The following is a 24087-nucleotide window of genomic DNA, read 5'->3' as shown; positions in this document are numbered from 1 at the left end:
TACGTGGTGTTAACTTTTTTTTTAACTTTTTTCCATTTCGCGTGTCTGTCACTACATACATGGATTAGAAATGTCGCATGTCAAATTTCAATGTGACTGAAAAATTCAAGTGAAACATTCTAAAACTGGAACATGAAAGTTTTTTTCACTGAGCGCCACACAGAAAAACAGAAGAGGGGTTTTTTGAACACCTTGTTTATAAAAACCTATGACACCGCTTATCGCGTGCAGCGTCGATGATAAGCAGCTCGGATAATGGATGGATGTGTATAAAACATTCCAAAAAACAATTCAATATAACAGTGTAAGTCAACGTATGAGCAGTTTAAGACATTTTTAAAGAATAGGTAATTAAAAGATTGAGATCTTGTAACCTTAAAAATGTGAATATCATTGTTGATATCTTGTACCATTCAAATTTAAAACATTGGTCTAAAAAATGTATATAAAAACTGGAATTCCAGGCCATGTGGGCTTAGATGCTTCAATCATAAAGCAAACATTGAAAGGTATCTTGAGGTAGGTAGGGCTGTGTGTGTTGATGGATTTGTGCAAGTGCAAGCCTTTAAAAGAGCGTATGATTACAATGGAGAAAAGTCAACATATCAACTTGCTCTGGACCGAGGCTTGCCCTCCGCTTTGAGGAGATGTTCCCAGCAGCGTTAAACATCCGCTCTGAGGGCGTCGATGTCGCTGGGATACCCAAAAAGGATTTGGCCAACTTTGCCAAGGTTGGATATCGCGCAGCGTTTGATCTCCACCATGGCAGTGGATTTTCCTTCTTGGAAAGCGGCTGTTCACCAAAATACTGCAAGACCTCCTTCTGCACCGCTTGACTTAGCTGCTCATCCAAATTCTCCTCTTCCTCCTCCTCTTCCTCGCTGCTGCTGGAGTCTGATGATGATCCCAGAATGCTTTTGAGCAATGATCCATATTTTGTACCTAAACGGTCTTTTGTTTTGGCAGTGGCTTCACTTCTGCTTTCATTTGACTGTCTTGCTTCCTTTTTAACAGCGAGTGCCATGGACTGGATTGCACACTGGACTTTAAACACGTCCTCAGCAGGCAAGAACTTCAGCTTTCGAAACCTTGGGTCCAAAGCAGCAGCCAGGAGGACAGCGTTAGGAGCTTCGGGTTGAAATAAAAACAATTTTTGCCATCTCTCTGTGATCTGTTCTGCCACTTGAGCCTGGAAGGCCCTGACAGATGCGGTTTTGACGGCTGAACTCAGCGTTGACTTCTTAAGATTGTGCACCAGCTGTGGAAGAGCAGAGAGAGTAACATATTGCTCCCCGCTCAGAAACTCTGTCGCTCCTTCAAATGGCCCGAGGATCTGAGTCAGCTCTTCGCTGAGGTTCCACTGCTCTGGATCGAGATCCAGGTAGTGCTGTTTGGTGACTGCGGGATCGGAAAGCGCCGCGGTCACCGGCCATCTTTGTCCGAGAAGCCTGGAAAGCATGTGATATGTGCTGATCCACCGACTATTTACATCCTGAATCAACATCACTGGCGGCATTCCCATTTGTTGCTGCTTTTCTTTCAGTTTGGTACAAGCTAATTCATTCCTATTAAAATGCTCAACCAGGCATCGAGCAGAATCCACACAATTAGCTATGCTTTCTTTGTTTTTAAGCGTGCTCTGAACAACTAAATTCAGAGTGTGTCCTGAGCATATCACGGATGTCCAGCCATGCCTCTCCTTCAAAATTCCTGCCGCCCCCACGACATTGGAATCATTGTCATGGACGACTGCCTTCACCTTTAGCAATGGAATGAGAAATTTGGCAGCCGTCTCCTCCAGCCAGTCCGCAATATCGACAGCAGTGTGCCTCTCTTCGAGACGCATCATTGTGAGGTAGAGGGACTTCATCTCCCAATCGTCCCCCAAGAAGTGACAGGTCACCCCGAGGTTGGCTTCGGTGGTCACACTCGTCCAGATGTCTGTGGTCAGTGCAACACATTCTGTGTCCTGAAGGACATTTTTCAATTTCTCAGTCATTTCTTGGTGCCTCCTCTCCATGATATTTGTGAAATAAGATATTGGCGGTATGCTGTACTTGTTGTTGAAGGTTGAAATCATCTTTCTAAATCCTTTGTCTTCCACCATGGATAGTGGGCGCATATCAGTGACCAGCATGTCCAAAATGCTCTCCGTGAGCAAAGCTGCTTCTTTAACTGAGCATGATGCAGCTGAGCGACCAAGTGATGTGCTGGGAGGTGGGGAAAAAAGCAATTTATTAGTTTGCATAGCAAATATGATATTAAACTAGCCCGGTACTTACTTCAAAGTAAACTTACCGGTAATATAGATTGATGGAACTGCAATTACTAACAAATAACTTCAGATACAAGGGCGGGCTTACCATTTGACAAACAGAAAATTGTCAGAGGCCCACAAACTAATTGTTTTCTTTCATTTCAACCAATTAATTCTTATTTCACACAATTAAAAACACATCAAAATGTTTAATCCATAATGATCGTTCAACTGATTTCCTCCTCCAATGGACAATTTGATCTTAGTGCACAAGTGTAGATTTGATTCTGAATTTTAAAGCAAATCCAACTCCTTGGCAAAGTTGTCAAGAAAAAGGCGTCACAGTGGAGCGGAAAACAGGAGAAGTTAAGACGAAAACAGTTTTCACCAAAACTACACACGGCCCCCCAGAAATGCAAAATGTTTTCCCCAGCCTCATAAGTCAATCAACCTTTTGGGTTTAAACATCTCTGCATTAGGAGCTAAATTAGTTTTTTTTTTGTTGGTTGGACATGGTACAAAGTGACTGAGTGTCATGGCCACGTGCATGTTATTTCTTTACCAAGTAGTCAATGAAAAACGGAAGCTAACCCACACTATGTCATTATTACTTGACAATCGTCAATTACAAGTTGCAATGTTCTGAATGTTATAAAAATTGAGATTATGTTAAAGTAGAGCTGCAACAATTGAATAACTGCCGAGTAATTGATTAAATTAATTTTCAAGCACTAATTTAATTTCAAAATGCTCAAATCCCTGAAATTTCAGCCTCTCAACAGTTTAATATGTGACTTCTGCAATGCTCTATAAAGTAGATTGGTGTTGAGTGAAAATAAAGCATTTGCAAATTTTTGCTTTTACTTCCCCTTTCTCTGACATGTTAAGGACAAATTCAGAGACTGAATCTCAATTCATTTATTTGAGAATTTTTGTAAATTTTCTGCACTGTCAATTTCAAATGTATTTTTTTTTCAATTTAGGAATGGAAATTCAAACTTTGTTTAATCTGATTCATCGATTACTCAACAAAATAATCAATGTGAATGCTAAAATTTATAAAAGATTACAAGTAAGGCTAAGCAAATGTTAGCAAAATGCCAGTGGTATTTGGCACACATCGAAATTTAACAGTAAAACACTTATTTTGTGCATTTAAATGGGCCCTCTGTTTTGCTTTACTGATAGTTGAATTAATAACATATGACGTTAATTACAAGCCCAATCAATGTATTGTATTGCCTTCGTAAGTAATAACAGGGGCGTTTGTAGGCTGGAATAAAAAAAGTAACAAGAATGTTTACGTTACCTTGTGTCGTCGACGCTTGTCGAGCTGGAAACAACGACCGGGTGCTTTCGGTTCAGATGCGAGATCATCGTTGACGTGCTACTGTGGAACGCCAATTCTGCTTGGCAATGGTCACATTGCACTATGTTATATTCTTTAAGTCTGAAATGATCCCAAACTTTGGACATTTTCTGTTTTTTACGGACGGTTTCTTGGGCATCAGCCATCGCGCCAACTTGATGCCAACGTGTGCGTTTGTAACAACAGTCCGTGTGGAAAATCAAATTATAGTGCAATTGGTTCCAGGAAATAATTGCTGCGCTTTCACAAGACGACCACTTGGTGGTAATGTTGCATTATTATGCTGAATTCCTCGCGAGTTGGACGATCTGAGAAATATTCACCAGACGTCATTCGCGCACTCTCCGACCAACAATGAATCCTCCTGCATATTTCTGGACCTCATTTCGTGCACGAACAACGATTAATTTCGGATCTTTGTGTTGAGCAACGGATCGATTCCTTCCGTGCGATCGGGTTGCAAGGCCAGCATCTCCTCCACACAGAGATCTGCTTGAGCCTCGAATGCAGACAATGAAACGTTCACGTCTGACGGGACTGAGAGGTCAGACGATGATCCAAATTTCTAGCACATTTCAGACATTTATACCTGCTGTAATGTCGTCAGAGGCGTGAGCACAGTGTACTCCTGTTTATCGCGAGGCATGCGTTTCAGTGTCGACCACAATAGGTGAACATCTACATTATAGACCATTTAAAAATAGTTATATCTCACGAATGTAATAAAACACACTTTTAAAAGTATTCTCGAGTACTTGTTCACAGTTTAGTTTAAAACAGCAGATGTTACGCTATATACGACCAAACAATTGCAAGTAACAAATACAAAACAATATGCAATTAAAGAAAATTAACCATTGCATATTTAAACATTAACTGGTGAGATTAAACAATTATTTTTGTCTGACAGATTAATGCTAACAATGCGAAACGCCATAGATGGGCTAAAGGTAATTAACATCACTATACAGTGCAATACACACGTAATAGCAACACAAAAACTAGAGCATGCAACAACCGACTCTTTGGGAACAAATATAACTGGTCTCTTATGGTTTAGCTTTTCTGCCTCTTCCTTGTTTTAATGACAATGCATCACACCCAATAGACCTCAGTTTTTCCTATTATGTTACGACTCAGTGTGGTACTACACACAAAGTGCTTAACTCTCAATACTGTAAAAAGGCATTAGAAAGAGTTAGTTCATATAGTGGGGGAACGCTGAAATATGGACTTTCCAAGTCATTTTCAGCACATTTTCCAGCAGCTGAACCTCCAGCGGATCCATGCTCACATGTGTGACTGTGTGGTGGAGGTGGGAGGCCAAAAATTCCATGCACACCGCGCCATTCTGGCAGCATGCAGCTCCCACTTCAAGGCTCTCATCAGCTCCAGTGAGGGCGGCGACGATGCTCGAGGACAAACTGTCGATAAAGTCGGAGCTCCCGGTTTGATGGTGCTCGACCCGGAGGTGGTGACCCCGGAGGCCTTCTCCACCCTGCTGGACATGATCTACACATCCACTTTATCGCTCGGGGCCTCCAACGTTATGGATGTCCTGCTGGCTGCCTCGCACCTGCACCTCAACTCTGTGGTCAAGGCCTGTAAGCTCCACCTGTCCAGAAAAAACTTCCCATCTACGGCGCCTAAAGGCTGGCGGTCAGTGCAGCATCGGGAGCATCCACCCTCTCAAACCCAGCTCACATCTGTGGAGTTACTTGACGAGGAGGGCGTAGAGGTGAGCCAGTCGGGGGAAGATTCCTCCGAGCACAAGAGAAAGTTACACGAGGACAGGCTGAGAGACAGAAAGAGGAGCTGCAGAATGTCTGGAGATGAAGAAAGTTCTCCAGCAGTGAGCCGAAGCATAGCTAACAACGAGGAGCAAGGAGAGGATCTGCTCTCTCCGGAACGCTTAAAGATGAGGGTAAACATCTGGGAGGGCCAATTGGACGAGGTGGAGGAAAAATATGGCCTAACCATGACTGACTCAGAGGAGATTCAGCTGCCAAGTCAATCAGACAGCGGCGCGGGTGGAGAGACTTTTGTCAAAGATGAAGGCAGGCCCCTGGTGGAGACAGTGACGATAAAAAAAGAAAACATGACCTCCTCCTCTCCTGATTTTTCGCCATCCTCTCCGTCACAGGACTCATCTGAAGTAAATGGTGACAAAATAACGAGTCCGGATGGCCTTGTCAGCTGTTTACAAACGCAGCTTTGCTCAGATCTTCCTGAAAAAGAGTGCGGAGATGTCTGTGAGGATGAGGCCATTGACAGTCTTTCCGAACTGGCCCTTTCCTGCTTCCTAAATCCTGGTCAAGACAGTGAGATAGGCGCTCTGGAAGAAGAAGCGAGTCTCGCGAGTCTGACGGCGGCTGCCACCGCCGCCGCTGCCGCCAGTGATGCTGCTGCAGGTGGTGCTTTCCATTCGTGTCAAAACTCAAATGCGTCTCCTGTTCAGGCATCAGATTCAGCTCTCGTTTTCCCAGTAACTTCTTTGCCGTTGCAACAGCTTCTCCCCACTCGGACTCCTGCTTTTAGCGACACACTCATCATTCAGCCTGCACCCAACTCCCTAGCGGGATTCCTCGGCCTGGAACCTTCAAGGTCCTCAAAGGGAAAAGCGGGCTCAAGCGGAACGACTTTCCGTCGCATCGCTCCCAAGGCGGTGCCAGTATCCGAAGAGGATCCCTCAGCAACCTCCGGATCAGTTGAGCCCGAGAAAGCGCCTCTGACAAGAGCTTCCGAGGACGTGTTGTCCAAGTGCAAGAAAGCAGCTGCTGAAGTGAACGTGCTTCTGGTGGAAGGAGACAAAAAGTATGCCTGCAAAATCTGCTCAAAGACATTCACGAACTTGGCGGACTGTAAGAAGCATATCCGTGTCCATACGGGAGAAAAGCCTTATACTTGCCTCAAGTGTGGAAAGCGCTTCAGCCAGTCATCGCATCTTCACAAGCACTCAAAGAATTCAACCTGCTGGAAGGACAAAGGTTCTCTCCAAGATACTCTGCATTGATTCCGCAGCAGCTTGGCCAGACCAAATTCTTGAATTTCTTATGTGATTCATGTTCTCACTAGGGCTGAACGATTTTTGGGGGAAAAAATTGCGTTGCGATTTCTCTGACAGATATTGCGATTTCAATTTAATTTGCGATGTTCTTTACGTCATTTACAAACATGACAGAAAATGCCATTGTACCATTAAAAATCAATAAAAGCGATTACTGTGATAATGCAAGGACACTAAAGAGGTTTTATGAGGGGCTCAGTTCTTTCAGGTTTTTACAACTACTTTCTGTCAAGTATAAATTTGTATTTGCGTATTTGTGTATGTGAAAAATGATTTTTTTAAACCCCAAAATGTTTTACATTTCGTACTAATGTCAATTTTCTTTGTACATAAACATTAGATTATATATCAATTAAATCATTGTCCCTTAGCAAAGCGAATTTGATTAAAATCTCAAAACTCTGCTGTGCAAAATAGTGCAAATAACATTGATGAGATTATAAATATTTAATGAACGTTCAATAACGAGCTTTTATTCATGATGACCGGTCTGAGAGCATCTGCTAAATTGCTAAAGTAATCGTTGTCTTATTCTATGTCTACATACGTATTGATTGAAATACATTTCTGTTCATAGCTGCTGGCTCTCTGCCCTAACGGGGTTCTAACCAGACATCTGTGAAAAGCCAACTGTACACCTAAGCACTTGTTTTGGGTCCTTCCCAGTGCTGCATTTCACTTCAGCGATTAGCACACTTGGCGACCCCTCGTTTGCCTCCTCATTTAATACGCTACTTGTTAGCGGGGTCATTTATTTGTCATCATAGCATTTAGTACAAATAAAGTTCTTACTGCTGTGCAAGCTAGCTTAGCGCCTAGCATTCAAGCAGCAGAGAAAGAAATTACTTTGCGCTTTAAATCAGTTCTGCGTGACCTGGGTCGTGACGGTTTGACGATCTTGTCTGAGATTGCGATTTCGATCCCAAAACAATAAATCGTTCAGCCCTAGCTCTCACCCTGACTGCATTCTGATTCATGTACTGTATGAAGTCACGTAAAGTTTTTGTTAAGTTTGCCACTTCTGAATTCACTGACAATGAAGAAACTGCAACGGACACAAGGAAATTTAATTCAATGTAAATGTAATTATTTTTTCTCAGAAAAAATTACTATTGTAAACTATACCAATTGGAATTGAATTGAATTGAAAAAAGTCAGCTAGCCAATCAATGAGTCTTAGTAGGATATGTTTAATTGTAGCAAATAGTTTGTTAAAGTGCTGTTAGTGGGTTTGTAACAGAAATGCACGAATGCGAGCTTATATTTGATGTCACCAAAAATGTATTCACTTTTCCATTCAAGCAGCACAAGGGGAGTTGAAAGGCACGATGGCCGCTCCATTTCAGGTTCTAGAAAGTGAGTTCGCTAGGCATTTGTGTGCCCTGTAAACCCGCCAACAGATTTTGGGCTGCCAAGGAAGCCATGGCGCCTCTTGTGGAGTAGGTGGCGCTGCCGATGTGTGGCAAAACCACTGAGCAAAGCGAGAGAGACATGGAGTCAAAGACAAATTGACCATAAGAGGAAGCAGACAAACAGGTCTAATTTTAGCGCTCCACACTTACCACAGTTTTTGAGTGAAAGAAGCGGGTGGTTTGTCGGCAGCGGCTCAGGTGTTGTTACATCCAGGCCGGCCGCAGCAATTTTTCCAGTGGTCAGAGCCTCGTAAAGATCCTCCTGGTTCACTACAGCCCCCCTTGAGAGCCAAATGTCAACAATCATTGTTGTGAATCTATAGGACTAAATACAGGAGAGTAAAAACCTCCGTGTTGCACCACAAATCTGTTGAAGTATGCTCAAGATACAAATTAAATGGATTTCATTGAATTGAAACATTTGATTTTTTTAACAGCTCCAAATGGCACAATATGCTGTCATGTATTTTTTTTTATAAGCTATTGATGATGGTTTCTATAATAGCAATGTGATAGTGGTGGTATTCGGACGTGGATTAAGTCGCTTCAATCACATAAGCACAGCTCGTCAAAGAGTCATAATCATAAGTTTTTATTAACTGGACAGGCAGTGTTTTAAGCAACACCAAAAGGGATGCTGGATGTTCTATTTAGCAGCAGCATTACTGTTCAGCGTGTAAATCTTAATAATATAACGTCTGGCATATCGTCTTTTCTTTTTAATATCAAACTCCAACTCGGGCAACCTGAGATGCATTCGACGAAAGATTTCAGACCAAATTCTTGTGATTGCTTCAGAAGCTACCTGCTTGAGTTGATGAAGACAGCAGTGTTCTTCATCTTGCTGAAGAAGGCCTTATCACACAGGCCCCGGGTCTCTGGCGTCAATGAGCACGAAACAACAATGAAGTCACTCTCTGTCAAAAGCGTATCCAGAGGAACTGCGACCAAAAAAAAACAAAAGGGCAGAGAGTGACTTAGTTTATGTTCCATGCATTTTGGAGATCCTGATTTTTGGCCAACTCTCATCTCAATCATCTTTCATGTTTATTTGTTTCATTTGTTTTCTTACCAAACTCTCCATTGAGCTCAGCAGCATCAGCTTTGGCTGTTCTCCCAGAGTAGAGAAGCCGTTTCACTCCAAATGGCATGAGGCGCCGGGCAGTAGCTATCCCTGAGAACAAATGATCATGCCACCTCCAGGCAGTTGTCTAAACCGTATGATGGCCGTCATTCAAACGTGCAATTTAGATGTTAAGTAATGCAAGGAAGGAAGCCTCACCGATGCGTCCCAGTCCAATCACTCCCACGGTGCTGCCTGAAAGACCGTATCCACACATCCAGAACGGGCTCCAGGTCTTCCAGTCGCCACTGCGAGACATCCATTGGTGAGTGAACGATATGAAAGAAATGACTTCTACTCGAATGTTAACGCAAAGTAACTGTGCTTCAGCAGATAGAGTATTTCAAGTCTGAAAACAACTTGCTTAACTCTTGGTAAGTGAAAACAAAAAGTTGTGTTGTGTGTTGTGAAAGCGCTATGTCAATATAAATGTATTGTAAATGTATTTTTTAATTGTTACTTGGATGACAAGTGGCGAGATCAACCGGTTTAGATTTTGATTTTTATTGATCGAAATCTTGGGGCTATCAAAGGCAGAATGTGAACCAAGCAGTAATAAAATGATGCAACAAATATGGATAAGCAATATTCCACATCCGTGGCCTTAGCTAAGAGTCATGAACGGAATTGGAAATAATCTAGCCATTCCGATAACAGTCCGAGTCCGTATTGATTGTCTTATCAGTAATAACTGGGTGAGAGAATTAAATATTCCAAATTATATGACATCATAGATGTCATTATCATTTGATGATTACACAAAAGTGGTCGGTAGTTGCTGCAATATTTGGACAGAATTTTAAGGAAACGTCAAAAATAACTATAAAAACGACATACAGTGGATGTTTTTGATATCGCGCTACGTTATACAAGTATATTATTATACCGCGCAGCGAATGAAAATGCTCACCTTTGACAAAATTAAAGCATTGCAAGGTGTGGAATCATCAGACGAGCAAACTAATTGTTCCTGGTAATCAAATTAGTCACAACCTGTTTTTAAAAAAGAACCGGTTTTCAACTCCTATTGCTATTTAAAAGAATTGTTTGATGCGTCTTGGGCCAGCTAGAACCTTTGAGCTTTTGTCATACAATAAATCTAAAAAAATATATATTTTTGGTTCATAGCAAAGATATCTTGATAGCCTAAAAGTTGAGCCAACGCTAGAGATGTACTGCGATGTTTTTTTTTTGTCATTGTTAACTTAGCAAAACAGGAAGCCTACTGAATATAACTGACAAGTGTCTTTTTACTTTTTAACTCAAGTTATTTTTTTAACTTATGCTTAAAGGGGAGTCAACCAATTTTCTTAACAAAAATATGTTTTATGCAGGCCCACTTCTCGAAATATGGAATTATGGCTTCCCCCTTTATGTAAAGGAGTTACATCGATGCTTTAATTTTTTTTTTTTACGCAAATATGTTATTTATACTTTACAGTGGGTGCTAACTTTTGCCATCTCTGGAAAAACTCTTTCGAGTAAATGTGTAACTTTGAAGGACAGACTTTTTGACTGCTTCCACCGCTTCAGGTAATCTGCGAGTTGTGGCCAGGAGAAGGGCAACCGTCAGTTCAGCGGAAGCGTCAGTCAGGATGTCGGGAGTGTAGCCGACACGTATGCCGCTGTTGAAAACAAAATACAAGATTAACGGTTTTCTCTTATATGGGTAAAGACTGTTTTGTCTATGTAGTTTCTGACCGTTTCTTTATTTCATCAAGAGCCAAGTGGTCGTATCCCACAGAATAGGTGCTGATTACTTTCAGGTTGGGCCCTGTGATTTAGAACACAGCAGAGGCTTGATATTTGAAATATACGGAGTGGCTCCAAAGTTACTCATTATTTGTTCAACATCAAATGACTCGTCATCGAATCACTCAAGTATTACGATTGGAAAGATGCATGTTAAGAGCATGGCACAACTATAAAACCACTTTCCATGCCACCTTATGAGTGAAGAAAGCTAAGAGTATAAGAATTGATTAATTTTTCACTTTTTGATGTTCACTTCACTTGCGTTATGCAAAGGCGGCAGTGAGAGTATGCTTGAGAATTTCATTCTCAGAGCATTGAATTGATTGCAAAGGGATGACTCAAGTTGTCTAGCTGGTCTCGCCTCGCCTTTGGAAAGGTATGAAAGCAGTTCCTGCAACAAGGCTTGGTTAAGACCGCACCAGTCCGAGTTGGTGTGGAAAACCCAACTATTTATGTTAGAAGTAGGAGGCATAGTCATCTGAAGCAACAGGAAAAGTTAAATTGCAATCAATTCAATGTCTAGAGAGTGACAGAGTGGAATTACCCTTGAAATTTAACAGCAATTTTTTTCCCGAATGTTACACAGAGGCGTCAAACTCTGGCCAGTATCATGCATCTTTTAGATGTTTCCCTACTCCAACACACCTGATTCATATGATCAGCTCAACTGGGAATATGTTGCCCTGATTGCATGAAAGTTGAGCCAACACTAGAGATGTGCAGATATGTTTGTGTAGCTTTTAAGTAGGAATGAAACATCTAAAAGATGCAGGATGGTTGCTCTTGGAGACTGGAGTTCCACACCTGTGATGACGAGAATTCAACAGTGCCAAACAATGGCCAGATGAAGTGAGTAGGGTAATTTCATTGAAAACAAGAGGACCTTACCTGCAGCATCAAGAACCTCAGCATCGATTTTTTCTGTCAGCAGACACAGAAGTCCGTGGGCCCCCTGCACACCTTTGAGAAACTCTGCTCTTGGCACGTTTGGGTCCCACAGACACATTTCACACCTGTTTCCATACAAATCCCAAAATTACGTCACTCATTGCTTTATAACAAACTGCAATTTCGACCAGGCACGTGGATTATTTCGTGCAATACCTAATAGTGTAACAGTTTGCCAAATTACAGTGAGACATTTGAAAGGGAAACGCTACTTAGCGAGCATACAATCCTACCATTATATAATTAAACAAATAAGACATGAAAATGATGCATACACTCCAGACGTGGACAGAATCTTCATCCCCTCAGGTGGGAGCGACTTGGCCACGAACACTTTCATAAGTTTGTGAACTGCTTTCATCCTATTCAAACAGAAATGGGAAACAATCAGGTCCCTTACGGCGCGCACACACTGGATATGTATCTCGTATTTAGTTCAATTTCCGTTGGTTAATCAATTACCTTGAACCACGACTCTTCCTGACATTCACAAAATCAGCGTACACGCCACCCGGAAGTAACCACCACCCCTTACGTAAAATCTTGAAAGCGATTTGCTACGGCGCGTTAAATTTAGATCCAATATACATACGGTTGCGTTCATGATATAATTTGTCATATAATTGAATAATCGTATTTGATGATTCGTCAACTTGTTAGTGTATGATAGTAGCATGAAATGCTGAGGTGGACTCAGCGTAGCTCTGTAGTATCTACTTGGTAGTTAAAGTACGTTATGTGCGGAAGACAACAACCAGTGGAATAGCGAATATCGCTCTCTGCGTCCTACTCACTCTCCTCCTCGAGGTTGCCACTTTTTAGGCTGCAAGCAGACGGGGATAGGTGCTGGGACTTGGTCTTGTAAACGTAAGAAGTGTGCCGTTTTTCCCTTATGATTTCTTGGTTTTTTTTGTTGTTGTTGACAAAGCTGCGCATTTGAAGCATGAGCTACCACTAGCTGCAACAGGCTAACATAAACAAGGTTTGCAGCGTTTGGAATTAGACTGTCAATCGAGAACAAACGGATCTAAACGTGACGTTTCATGCTTATTTTGTGTTGTTGTTTTTTTTAGAATCTCTTGGCACTTTTTTTTTGTTGAAGCACTTGTATTGTGTTTATTACATAGTAATAAATACATCGAAAACTACTTTTAAGATCAACTGTGCACAAATTCGTTTTGTTTGATTATTTCATGTCAATCTAAAGATGGAAATGTCTAACAAATCACTCATTAATTTTTTTCCACGTTAGTTGTTAATGCTGTTTTTGTTCAACAAACGATCTTGTTTAACATTAAATTGTCCAAATCTGAATTTCATTTAATTTTTTTTTTTTTTTAATTTTCTCAAATATTTATGTCTTCATTCCTCTGATCGTTGTGTCAATCGCTATTGAAGTTATTGTTTTTTTTTTATTTAGAACCTGTTCATTTATTCTTAATTTAATGGATGTATTCCATAGGAAAGATTATTTGTGTTTCTGTACCCCACATTTTTGGCCCAGGGAACCTGCAAAACTTGTCTGAGCTTGCCTGCCCCTCATTGAGTGGAGCGACACCTGCACTGTGCAATGGCTCTGTTGACTCTGCACAGGATTCCCTCCATCAGCACTGCTCCAGTGAGTCATTCCCACGCCTTGTGGTGGTCAGTCAAGCGAGTCATTTTGCATCATGCCTTCACATATGAAGCACTGATTTTCCACGATAGAATTATGTATTCAGAACACTAACATCTGTCTGCTCCAGGACAACACATCATATCAGCACAATAACAATGTTTTGTTTTTTCATCGTATCAAATAGTTTTAGGGAGCAAACATTCCACTAATATTTTGTGACTTCATTAAAGCTGATTCATATTCATTAGAGCAGAGATGGTGCAATCGTCTTACTTCCTGTCTGTCTAAAACGCTCGCTGTGTCATCAGCTTTCGCCTCATGACTCTCTCATCTTCCTGCGCTCATCCATCTTCAAACAAATACCATTCACCTTAACAGCCACAGGTGACTTGTTTCATCAAGTAAGCTGGAGTCCAAGTCTCATTTCTGCATATTTTGTCATACTAATCATGCTGCTATCGTAACTTATTTTTTTCTTTTCCTTCTTCTCTTCCAAAATGCACATAATTCTTCTCCCATAGCTCCTGCCCAGTCCTCCACTTAAATGTATTTTTTTCCCTCTTCTTGACTGTCTGGACTTGTCAGTTGCGTAACAGGTAATGTCGCTGTGTCACATTTCCTTTTTCCTGAAGCCCCTTTCTTAAGTTTAACAATAAATATCTCTCTTTTGGATTTTTTAAATTTATTTTCCATGCCATTCTATTCCTCGACCAGGCTTTTTATCCATCTCAAACACCCTGCATCCCTCGCTTTGCTTATTCGTCACTATCTTTGGTTTGCTCCTCACTTCAGGCTTCCACTGCTTCTTATCACTGTTGCACCACATTTCACTCTCAAAATGACAGGACACTTTTGTTTCCCGCTATTCTAATACCAAATTTGGACACGGGCTTCAAGTCAATTGAAATGTCATTGTAATGGCTTTTGAATTGGAAAACACCACTTGCGAATGGCAAGATGTTCATAATTTAGAGCGGGCATGCCTTATTAAGGAGTATTTTTAAAATCAAATAAAGTCAGCCTTGCAACACTGCTATACAAAAAAAAATTGTGAGCTTTCTTTAAGCATTCTTCTCCTAATTTATGTGATGTTTTAAGGATGAAACCACCCAAAGAAGAGGGCGATTTCAGAAAAGGTACATTGACGGCCGCACATAATTTCCATTAGAGAACCCTCAGCCTTTTGTCAGCGTATCAAATACAAAATGTTTCTTGTTGGTCCTCAGGGAGAGCTTTGCCCTCGTGAAGGGAGCGGTGCTCCTGCTGGATGAGGCCCAGCGAGAGGAGCTGCACGAGGAGACGCCTCCTCCCCAGAAACCAGCAGACAGCGCTTCAGACAAGCGTCACCGACACATTCACGCCATGGTTGAGCTGCTTCGACCAGAAGATAGCATCAAGCTGGTGAGGGCTCATATTTTTGCATGTATTGATTGAATCCCCGCCCAAAAGGTGACGAGAAGTGCTCTGTTCGGGTTGTTTTCATAATGAATCTATTGTCAACTTGATGGATAGCCTGAAGTGGCTTCTGCACATGGTCAGTCACATGAGGTTTAAACATATCATGGATGAAAACCGATACGTAACTTGTGATTTAGTTCCAAAACTCCCTCTGAATCTCACTCTTACAAATACAACTTGATCATTCATTGATGACACTGACGTTCAGTTATGTTATTTATGTGTTTGTTACCTTGTTGTAAAGCTGGATTGCCTCATGCTCCGAGTTGTTTTCAATATTTTGTTCACGCCATTTGGCAACACAGGAATACCAGATATACTAGTTATCTGATCGTGTCAATCCAAATAGCGCATTGTTATCGTTTCAGAGGTGCAATGTTGGATGTCTTTCTCGCATTGGATCTGATTGAACCAGAAAAAAGAGTTCTTGGTTGTTGTTAATATAAAATATACATAAGGAAAAGCTGAAATGTGGGCTGTCCTTTAAAAGATGACACCATGTAGAGCTACGTTGCATACTCCACCGTAATCCTGAATTGCTTGGTTTTCTTTTACGCTGAGTGCGACGGGATTTGTTGTAACTGTGTGTTCAATCAGAAATCGGTTTCTTATGCAATTTATTAAGAGGCAACAAAAGGCACGACTTCCTGCTTTATCCTCATCCTCGCTCTGTGCAGGCTGTGCAGCTGGAGTCGGTCAGCACAATCCGAGTGAGGTATCTCATCATTGTCTCCACGCTCGCGAATAAAGACGAGACCATCCTGCTCGGAATGGATTTCCCCAAACAGGACAGGTGTGTGCAACCAACAGAGAGGAAAACGTTGGCAGACGTTCACAAATGGCTTCATCGGCCATTTTTGGTCATCTGCTTGTTTTCAGTGATGAGTGCACCATTGGCTTGGTTCTACCCGTCTGGAGCGACACACAAGTTTATCTGGACGGAGATGGGTAAGTGCGGACAAGGGATGGAGATTTTCAAATTGTCATTATTTTTATGTGTCATGTGAATTTCAAACATACTTAAACGTTGCCAACATTCAACAAAGATATCAAACTTAAACAATCCTGTCAATAACAACTTATACCAATGAAAATAAAATTAACAAAAGAATGAATAAGAGATCAGGGCCAGGTCTAGACAGGGGCAAGAGCAGTTTGCAGCAGTAAACAAGTAAGCAAATGAGCTTTAAGATAATTCAGTGTGTTTTGTGTAATGACTGAATTGCTAATAACATAATAATAACAAGACTTGCATGCAGACCCCTAAAGCAAGCCCCGCCCCCACCCTACTTTTGCAATCTGGCTGATATTTTACAATCTCATCTTTACTTTTTCACTCCTGCAAAGCTTTCAGCAGACTTGTCCCAACCTTGTGTATCTTATTTCCCTCAGGAACTCAGCCTTGTAAACAAGTGACATACAGCAAAACACTCACGTAGAGATTGTTTGCATTCAATTCTGCTGGTCATTCTGACGTGACATACAATGCGTCTAGACATGGCCTTGTAAGGGATTAAATAAAAAAAGGTGGAAATATGCAGCACAGACACAGAGCCGACCACTGAGTTTCGGGCCAGAGAAGATAGGAAGAAGGAATGTTGCTATTTATGGAGCTGAATCATTCCCAATGAATTGTAACTGCTGCTATCACTTACTCGTGCTCTTACGTAAGACTCGCAGTTCTATCATGTGAAATCATTTGGCGCTAACTGTGAGAACGAGGACGTGCTAGAAGTGCATGAAAACGTCCTGCGTGACACCACTGCTGCGTTCACGCTGCTCCTCTGTCACACGCTGTGTCACACAGAACGTTTAATTAATCACGCCTGCTGGTCGACTTGCGCCTGCAACTGTGCCAATTAGCGTTTTAACACGATTCTCTCCTCTCGCTTCTCGGCAGCCATCGCTAATTGATGCTCAATAAGTTCATCGTCCTTTTACATTTTTGTCTGTACCCTTTTCACTCTCTTATCTTCCTTTGACTCAAGTGTGTTTCTGTCTCCTCCTACTTCACAGCGGTTTTAGTGTCACATCAGCAGAAGAAACAAGAATTTTTAAGCCGGTTTCCATGCAGACCATGTGGTAAGTCCTAACGCCAGCGCAAAAACCCAAATTAATGCTCCGTCGATCTCAGAGAACATACAAAACTTTCTGTCACGCTCACATTCAGATTTCGGTTAACATACTTGTTTTTAGAATTTGGGAGAAAACGGGAGGACCTGCACAAACGTGGTTTAGTGTTTACAATATCCACTTTTGTCTATTTACATCTTCCCTTCAGTGACCCATATTTGATATCACTCTGCTTATGTTTATCACACACCACAAGTTATCAGCATGCATGTGCACACGCCCAAAACGCAGTTAAACAACTACTCGCCATTATAGAAACAAGTCAAATCCGACTAAATCTGTCATCGTCAGTCACCTTGTCATTATTTTAACTGCACTTCCGTCATCACTAAATTACAGGTCATCACCGCTATTTTTGGAGTGTCAGCCAATCCATCGTCGTTACTTTGGCCACAATAATGTCATCGCTAAATTAAAGTTTTTTTATTTATATTTTTTTCATGCTTCATTCAACAAATTATTGCATTTCATCACAAATATTTTAGGACCGTCAGATCTTCTTTTTCGGCAGCACCACACCAGCAGCAGGCAATCGGAATGCCCACCTCTGGGAACCATGAGGCAAATTTTTGCTGTAGACTGAAAATATTTGAGTTTGACATCAAAAGATGAATACTAGAACAAATCAATTTTTTTTTAATTAATATCGGGACAACTTACAGTATTTTTAATCAAACGGAGCCATCTTCTCCTGTAAGTTGTAAATCAGATCCGGTATAAATACCTTGAAATAAAATCCGAAATGTTGATCTCTTGGCTCATGACGAAAACTATTAGCCTTTCTTTTCAAATACTTTTGGAGAGCAGTGTTTATTCAAGGCATCATTCAGATCTGAGGATATCCAATTCCTAACTTTTTTTTTTTTTGCGCTTGGCTTCAACTGCTGAGACACATCCCTAAACTGCACTACACGAGTGCAATACAGCCATAAAAATTGACCTCTGTTTTTTCTATCTCAAGGTCAGTACTCCAGTCTTTGCACGGCTGTTGCGAGCGGGCCGTCAAAGGCGCCGTGATCCCGGGCTGCGGCCTGGAGTGGGCCCAGCACTACCACCAGCACATTGAGTCGGACCGCTTCTGCCTCAACGAGTGGGAGGCCATGGATGACTTGGAGTCGGTCAGAAAAGACAGCGACAATCAAAAGTAAATATGGCAGAATTACTCCCGGAAGAGGAATTAACTCAGTCTTACGTTCTATTTAGAATTGACACGCATACACTCGAAATGAACAAATCTGGATCGAATCTTTTGGAATATCTCAACTAAGGGACTCTCTGTGTTCCATTTGCAGTAGTCCAGACAGAACCTCGAAAGAGAGGCTGATCAGGGAACACTTGAGAGACATCATGAGGACAGAAGATTTGGATAACCTCACGTCCAAGATGGTAGGCGTTGACCGATACAGAGAGAGACAAGGAAAAATGACGAGAGCGGTCTTTGCATTGTAGGTACACACGACCCTGAAGACCCGAATCGGCTTCGACATGAGGCCGTTCAAGCAGTACATTGACAATGAGATTCTGGTTACCATGGCTCAGATGGACAAACCATCGAAGATTTTTGACTATCTTTACCTGGTGAGTGAGTGCTTTTATGTTGAAGCATTTGTTCTTCCTTCCTCTATAACATTTGCTGAGATTGCATGAAGACTTTTGGAAAATCATTTTGAATAAAGATCTCTGCTCACCCGTTTACCACGTGACATGATCTTTTCTCGTTACATGCGCCACTCTGTTAATCAGATCAGCTGCGTTGCAGGCGTCTCACATGTCGAGATTGATTTAAACATCATGTGATTTATCAAGATGGAGTTCATTCATCAAAGTACAATACCGTGTGGAGAGCTATTTCCTCTTTAAAATCATGTTTTAAAATTGAGGGAGTGTTTTTTGCAGGGCTGTAACCGATTAATAGCATTTTCATTCGTTTGAAAGGGAAAACGTGATTCAAGAGTTGTGTGTTTTGCGTAAGTCAAGGCACCACTGTATTTATTTGCTCAAAGAATCTTTGTTCTTCTGTTTCTGCCGGAAACATACAATATAGTGACAGACAGAAATATTAAATGCGCTTCCAGCCAATGTCCAAAAGAACTTTTGTCTCCAATTGCCAATCACACATGTATGTCTTTGTATTTGGTGAAACAGGCCCAGATTTCACCCTAAGTAAATTGAGACAGGATCATCATTGTTTCAGTATGTATACTTTTTATGAGAGTTTTGTTTGAGATGAGATTTTTCTAATTTAAGATATGTACCTTGGGGTCAGTAAAGGTTGGGAGGCACTGCTAATTAGAGTAAATCTGTTTTGGAAGCAATACAACGTATAATCCGTGCTTTCCCAATCCCACTGACTTTTTTTCTCTGCTTTCAGGGCTCGGAGTGGAACGCTGCCAATTTTGAGGAGCTGCAGAAAAACAAGTTTGTTCTTTTTCTTTGTAGCACCGTATTGTGCCGTCTCCTACAGTTGTGTTCTCACCAGCGAGCGTGCATTTTTTTTTTTTAACAGCGTCGGCTACATTCTGAATGTGACGAGGGAGATCGACAACTTCTTCCCAGAATCCTTCACCTACATGAACATCAGAGTGTATGACGTGGAGGCCACTGACCTGCTCCCCCACTGGACCGACACGTACAAGTTCATCAGCGCTGCAAGGTTTTGCGCAACATGCAACAACACAGTTTCTGACTTTGTTCGGCGACACTGAAGTTTCTGCGTGTTTGCCACTAAATCACTTTTGAGCAACAAACATTTACTGGAAAATTACACCTCTAAAGGTTTACAATGCCCTGTCTTTGTTGATATTCAGTGTTCTAGTCCATGTCAACTTTCAACCTTTTTAGTTCACCAACTTTTTGTTGACTTGTGTGCCGCAGGAAAAGCGGACAGGCGGTGTTGGTGCACTGCAAGATGGGTGTGTCTCGTTCCTCGTCCACAGTGATTGCCTACGCCATGAAGCAGCAGCGCTGGTCCTTGGATGTGGCGTTAGGTTACGTGAGGGATTGCCGCTCCATAGTCAAACCCAACGCCGGCTTCATGAAGCAGCTGCACACCTACAATGGCATCCTCAACGCCAGGTCAGAAATGAACCCTCGTTGTAAAGTCAACCATCGGAGTTCAGTGTGTCCACAAAGTCGCTTTACAATGTAAAAAAAAAATGTCTTACAAAAGCAAGTGATGATGTATATACTGTCCAATCGGTCAGCGTTTGACTGCTTTTTGTACAACTGATCTCTTACAAGGAGCTGGACTTCATTTTCAAGGATGTCCACAGTCTCTCTGTATCTCCATTGCAACCTGCTGATGACATTCTGTGACACTTTAAGTTCACTGGCCACTTCCCCCTGAGAACATCCTGTTTGTAGTTTTGCAATGCCGAACTGAGTTACTGTTGATTAATTGTTAGGTTGACGTGGTCTCATCAAAATGTGAACAGTGCGATCAAAAGGACTGTTTAACACAGACACTGAAAAACTGGAAGTCACTCTACTTCCCATTTCACAATAAATGGGCTAAATTTAAAAAGAGGCTCTATGGACACCCTGGTCAGCTTTTGTGGCTTCGGAAGGTTTTTACATTTTTGCTCTTCATTCCAGCCAGCAGCGTCACAGTTTACTCTGGAGGCGAAAGTCCAGAGACCAAAGGCAGAAATCTGAGCGCAAAGACGACGGAGAGAAGCCGGGTGATGACGAGGAGGAGGAGGAGGAGGAAGAAGAAGATGAGGAAGAAGATGAGGAGGAAGAAGAGCCGGAGGATGAAGGACTTGACGAGGATGATGAGATCACAGAGAGCAGCGATGAAAAAGAGGAGTCTGTGGAAGAGGTAATAGATTACAGTTGCATCTACAGCAGGTGTGAGCAAACTACGGCCCGGGGGGCCACATGCGGCCCGTTAGACGTTTTAATCCGGCCCACCGGACTTGAAAAAAATTTAAATGACTAAACCTTGTTCATGTTTTATTTTCTAAATACTGTGCTTTTTCAAAGACATATATATTGTTGTAATGCTTTTGTTCACTTTCATTTAAAATTAAATGGGTTTTTTTTCCCGATGAGGTTACAAAAACACGCCATCCATCTGCTCCTGGTCCGGCCCCTCTGTCAAATTTTAGAACCCATTGTGGCCCGCCAAATCAGAAAGTTTGCCCACCCCTGATCTACAGTATGCCCTATTGGCATTTCAATTCATTCCAATGGAGGAAATTGATTTGATACAATATGTGTTCTGCTTTATCGGATATGTAGTCAATCCATATTGTATTGTGTAGTTTGCATACATGTCCTTCGTCCTTAATCTTCTCAGGTGTTTATACAGCCTGATCCTCACCAAGAAGCTGAGCAGATAGCGCCACCTGTCATCATCACTGTAAGCTAACTCACACACACACGCACACACGCGCACTGTAGTGCAGCATTCATATCGCTTCACTTGATGTATTTTTCCATCTCTCCTCCCAAGACTCCAAGTGTCAGTCGCAGTGGTAGAATGAACCTGTTTTCCCTCATGCAGTCCATTAGTGAACTAGATGATGTGGACAAAGGATGCAATCAGGTAAATGCCTTTGGCAATCACGTTTGCGTAACGGTCACGCAAGCGCAGCCTAATGCACAAATAGGCCACAGGAGGTTTAGTTTTAGTTCCTTGAAAAGATAATGCACACATCAAGAAACCCCCGCATTTTGATACTTGCTGACTACCAAACAAGTGAACACTCTAAAATGACATTTGGTGGAGTTCAGACCTCTTCCAAAGAGTAATAATAAACTCTTTATTTTATACAATGTAGTCAAGTTTTCAACAGACACATTTGAACAATGATAGAAAATACGGTATAGATTGATGATTTAACATTTGATAGCTCCTCCTGATCTGTGATATCATGCACATGAGTGTCTCATAGCTCCTCATACAAATCTCTATCCTTCCTTTTCAAAGCTGCCCGCCAGTCCACGACGATCGCCGCGACAACGGAGGCGGAGCCACGGCCGAAAGGGTTTGATTCACCAGAGTGCCTGTGTGGATCTGTCACCCGAACCACGGAGTCTGCCGGACTCCGCCCACGACAAAACCTAAAGAAGTCAGAGGAAAAGGAAGAGCTTCTACTTCTTCTTTTCTTTTTAAGAACCTGAAGGCTCATAAGATGGCAAGGATGATTCTTTTAGCTAATTACACAATGCAAGTTTTAAATTAAGTTCGGTTCTTGCATATGCGTGTTGTGCCATTGAGCTGATGGTTCACTGCTGAAGATGTTGTTGGACTACAGCAGTATTTGAGCGACTGGCTCAGACTTGTCTGTTTAGTTCATCTAGTGTTTCAACAACATTTCAGCACTCCAGATGTCAACTATGCAATTTTTCTTGACACGCTGCCAATTGAAGGTCTCGTCCTATCAGAAGAGTCACGTGACTCACTAACTCTCACTGATGGCTTTTTCTAGTTTCGAAGCTGTACTTTCTGGAGCGAGTCAGGGCCAGTGTTAAACCGGTAAGTGTGTATTCCAATGTGCCAATGAGAATGTCAGATTTATGTTTTACATATTTTATGTTTATTGCAGCTGCATGAGTGCCTTCTCCAGAGAATGATGATATTGTATTTATAAGCTACTGTATGTATCTTCTTTTGTCACATGCTTGATTCTACTTGTACCATGTTGTCGCATGGATAATTAACTGCTGATGTTTTGTACAAGCCTGTGAGAAATTATCATTCAGGTATTCAGTCTCATGTATTTATATTTTGCTCTATTATTCCAAATCCTGTTTGCGGGATCTCCAGATGCTGATTTTTTTCCCCCCTCACTAATCGCTCATTGTTTTAACATGCGCGCACCTTATTATCTGGCACATCAGACAGCCTGAGCCAATTCAAGCTGTAGTATGATAATTACTGTTTTATAAGCACTGTCCACTTGTGCTGATGTGTTTAACTCCACTGTATGCAACTCACTCATGATCACAAGCACATCAAAATTAAAACGAACCAACAATTATTTGATTCTATTCATTAATTCGTTCAGCACGATGTCCTCACATTTCCGAGGTTTGAATCTCAGCTTTGGTATTCCTAAGTGGAGTGTGGATGTTCTCCCCTGTGTTGTGTGTCCATGTGAGGTTGTCAAACTCAAGATCCATGGTCACACAATTTATCCTTGGATTTCTTTTCAAAATCAGTATTTCATCAGAATCATAATCCAATGCAGGAATTATTATGTAATATGATTGGACAACTAATAGAGTCCCCACAATGAACATATTAGTTTCAGGACAAGAAGTGAGAATACCTATGCACTCTCGTCACGAGTTTGCTGCGTAAACAAACACCGTGTAGCTCAGCTTCTAGTTAGGCGATGTAATAGGATGTTTTGGGGAGAAAGTCCAACTTGAAGATAAACCAGGGATGTGAATATTTTCACCGCAGCACAAGAAGAAATTTGACTTCCAGCAATTTAAACAACCTCATCAAAGCAAAAACGAATGTCATTATTAGTGTTTTTGTAGCATAATTCCCACCATTCGAACTATATTGCCACAACAAAAGCGCTGTTTATAGACTTCTCAACAAAAAGACTAAGTGCTGTAATAAAAATCAATCAAGAATCATTTTGAGTGTGTCCATGTATACGTAATCAGGTTATTCTACATCCTCGTTAGCAAAGAAGTTGCAATTTGTTGTTAAACATAAAAACAATAGTGATTCGCAAATCACGTTCACCCTGCATTTTAATTGAATACACTACAAAGGACATGATATCTAATATTCAAACTGATAAACTTTTTTTTTTGCAAATAATCATTTACTTAGAAGTTCATGGTTGCTTCATGTTCCAAAAAAGGTGGGACAGGTGGCAAAAAAGACTGGGAAAGAGGATATCTCGTCAAACACTTGTTGCAGCCGTATAATTTGGTTACTTGCTAAAACATTTTTTTAATCAATTTGAACATTAAACATC

The 24087-nt window shown here is 41.5% G+C and overlaps 4 protein-coding genes across 10 annotated transcripts; 2 read left to right on the top strand and 2 right to left on the bottom strand.

Moving 5' to 3' along the window:
* Nucleotides 1-21: 21 nt before the first annotated feature.
* Nucleotides 22-3801, bottom strand: LOC148338232 (E3 SUMO-protein ligase ZBED1-like). Of its 2 annotated transcripts, XM_088295030.1 has the most exons (3): nucleotides 3567-3801; nucleotides 1760-2210; nucleotides 1166-1448 (listed from the first exon to the last, which is right to left on the bottom strand). In XM_088295030.1, exons 1-3 carry the CDS (start codon nucleotides 3770-3772, stop codon nucleotides 1317-1319), a joined length of 789 nt encoding a protein of 262 aa, XP_088151156.1. In that variant the 5' UTR covers nucleotides 3773-3801; the 3' UTR covers nucleotides 1166-1316. The 2 variants fall into 2 exon arrangements, with proteins under 2 accessions (XP_088151155.1, XP_088151156.1); XM_088295029.1 differs by having other exon boundaries at nucleotides 22-2210.
* Nucleotides 3802-3901: 100 nt separating this feature from the next.
* Nucleotides 3902-8517, top strand: LOC148338231 (zinc finger and BTB domain-containing protein 5-like). Its single transcript, XM_088295031.1, has one exon. It carries the CDS (start codon nucleotides 4855-4857, stop codon nucleotides 6637-6639), a length of 1785 nt encoding a protein of 594 aa, XP_088151157.1. The 5' UTR covers nucleotides 3902-4854; the 3' UTR covers nucleotides 6640-8517.
* On the bottom strand, nucleotides 7743-12597 carry grhpra (glyoxylate reductase/hydroxypyruvate reductase a). Its single transcript, XM_088295032.1, has 10 exons — nucleotides 12394-12597; nucleotides 12207-12293; nucleotides 11872-11996; nucleotides 10930-11002; nucleotides 10737-10853; nucleotides 9388-9476; nucleotides 9178-9279; nucleotides 8911-9046; nucleotides 8256-8386; nucleotides 7743-8164 (listed from the first exon to the last, which is right to left on the bottom strand). The coding sequence occupies exons 2-10, from the start codon at nucleotides 12290-12292 to the stop codon at nucleotides 8043-8045; spliced, it is 981 nt and encodes a 326-aa protein (XP_088151158.1). The 5' UTR covers nucleotide 12293; nucleotides 12394-12597; the 3' UTR covers nucleotides 7743-8042.
* LOC148338229 (protein phosphatase Slingshot homolog 3) lies at nucleotides 12439-23681 on the top strand. Of its 6 annotated transcripts, none has more exons than XM_088295023.1 (18): nucleotides 12439-12798; nucleotides 13436-13549; nucleotides 13858-13950; nucleotides 14648-14685; nucleotides 14776-14950; nucleotides 15685-15800; nucleotides 15887-15955; nucleotides 17024-17089; nucleotides 18102-18284; nucleotides 18433-18526; nucleotides 18590-18718; nucleotides 19512-19558; nucleotides 19647-19793; nucleotides 20015-20215; nucleotides 20735-20960; nucleotides 21453-21503; nucleotides 21597-21689; nucleotides 22074-23681. In XM_088295023.1, the coding sequence occupies exons 2-18, from the start codon at nucleotides 13502-13504 to the stop codon at nucleotides 22209-22211; spliced, it is 1914 nt and encodes a 637-aa protein (XP_088151149.1). In that variant the 5' UTR covers nucleotides 12439-12798; nucleotides 13436-13501; the 3' UTR covers nucleotides 22212-23681. The 6 variants fall into 6 exon arrangements, with proteins under 6 accessions (XP_088151149.1, XP_088151147.1, XP_088151151.1 ...); XM_088295021.1 differs by having other exon boundaries at nucleotides 12441-12798; nucleotides 21441-21503; nucleotides 22074-23680; XM_088295022.1 differs by lacking the exon at nucleotides 12439-12798 and adding an exon at nucleotides 12817-12913 and having other exon boundaries at nucleotides 21441-21503; nucleotides 22074-23680.
* Nucleotides 23682-24087: the final 406 nt, after the last annotated feature.

Source organism: Idiotropiscis lumnitzeri, chromosome 4 (assembly GCF_059441095.1).
Source record: "Idiotropiscis lumnitzeri isolate Australia: NSW breed Sydney's pygmy pipehorse chromosome 4, RoL_Ilum_1.0, whole genome shotgun sequence".
Taxonomy (NCBI): Eukaryota; Metazoa; Chordata; class Actinopteri; order Syngnathiformes; family Syngnathidae; genus Idiotropiscis; species Idiotropiscis lumnitzeri.
The sequence above is the reverse complement of the archived record's forward strand: the minus strand, read 5'-3'. Positions and strand labels throughout refer to the sequence as shown.

Excerpts from the sequence above, each read along its gene's own strand:
- LOC148338229 (XM_088295021.1), top strand. The coding sequence starts at position 13,502 with ATGGCTCTGTTGACTCTGCACAGGATTCCCTCCATCAGCACTGCTCCA. Across the intron at positions 15,801-15,886 it reads GATTTCCCCAAACAGGACAG|TGATGAGTGCACCATTGGCT; the intron begins GTGTGTGCAACC and ends GCTTGTTTTCAG. Across the intron at positions 20,216-20,734 it reads AATGGCATCCTCAACGCCAG|CCAGCAGCGTCACAGTTTAC; the intron begins GTCAGAAATGAA and ends TCTTCATTCCAG.
- grhpra (XM_088295032.1), bottom strand. The coding sequence starts at position 12,292 with ATGAAAGCAGTTCACAAACTTATGAAAGTGTTCGTGGCCAAGTCGCTC. Across the intron at positions 11,003-11,871 it reads TGAGGTTCTTGATGCTGCAG|GGCCCAACCTGAAAGTAATC; the intron begins GTAAGGTCCTCT and ends TCTAAATCACAG. Across the intron at positions 9,280-9,387 it reads GATTGGACTGGGACGCATCG|GGATAGCTACTGCCCGGCGC; the intron begins GTGAGGCTTCCT and ends ATTTGTTCTCAG.
- LOC148338232 (XM_088295029.1), bottom strand. The coding sequence starts at position 3,772 with ATGGCTGATGCCCAAGAAACCGTCCGTAAAAAACAGAAAATGTCCAAA. Across the intron at positions 2,211-3,566 it reads ACAAGCGTCGACGACACAAG|CACATCACTTGGTCGCTCAG; the intron begins GTAACGTAAACA and ends CCCACCTCCCAG.
- LOC148338231 (XM_088295031.1), top strand. The coding sequence starts at position 4,855 with ATGGACTTTCCAAGTCATTTTCAGCACATTTTCCAGCAGCTGAACCTC.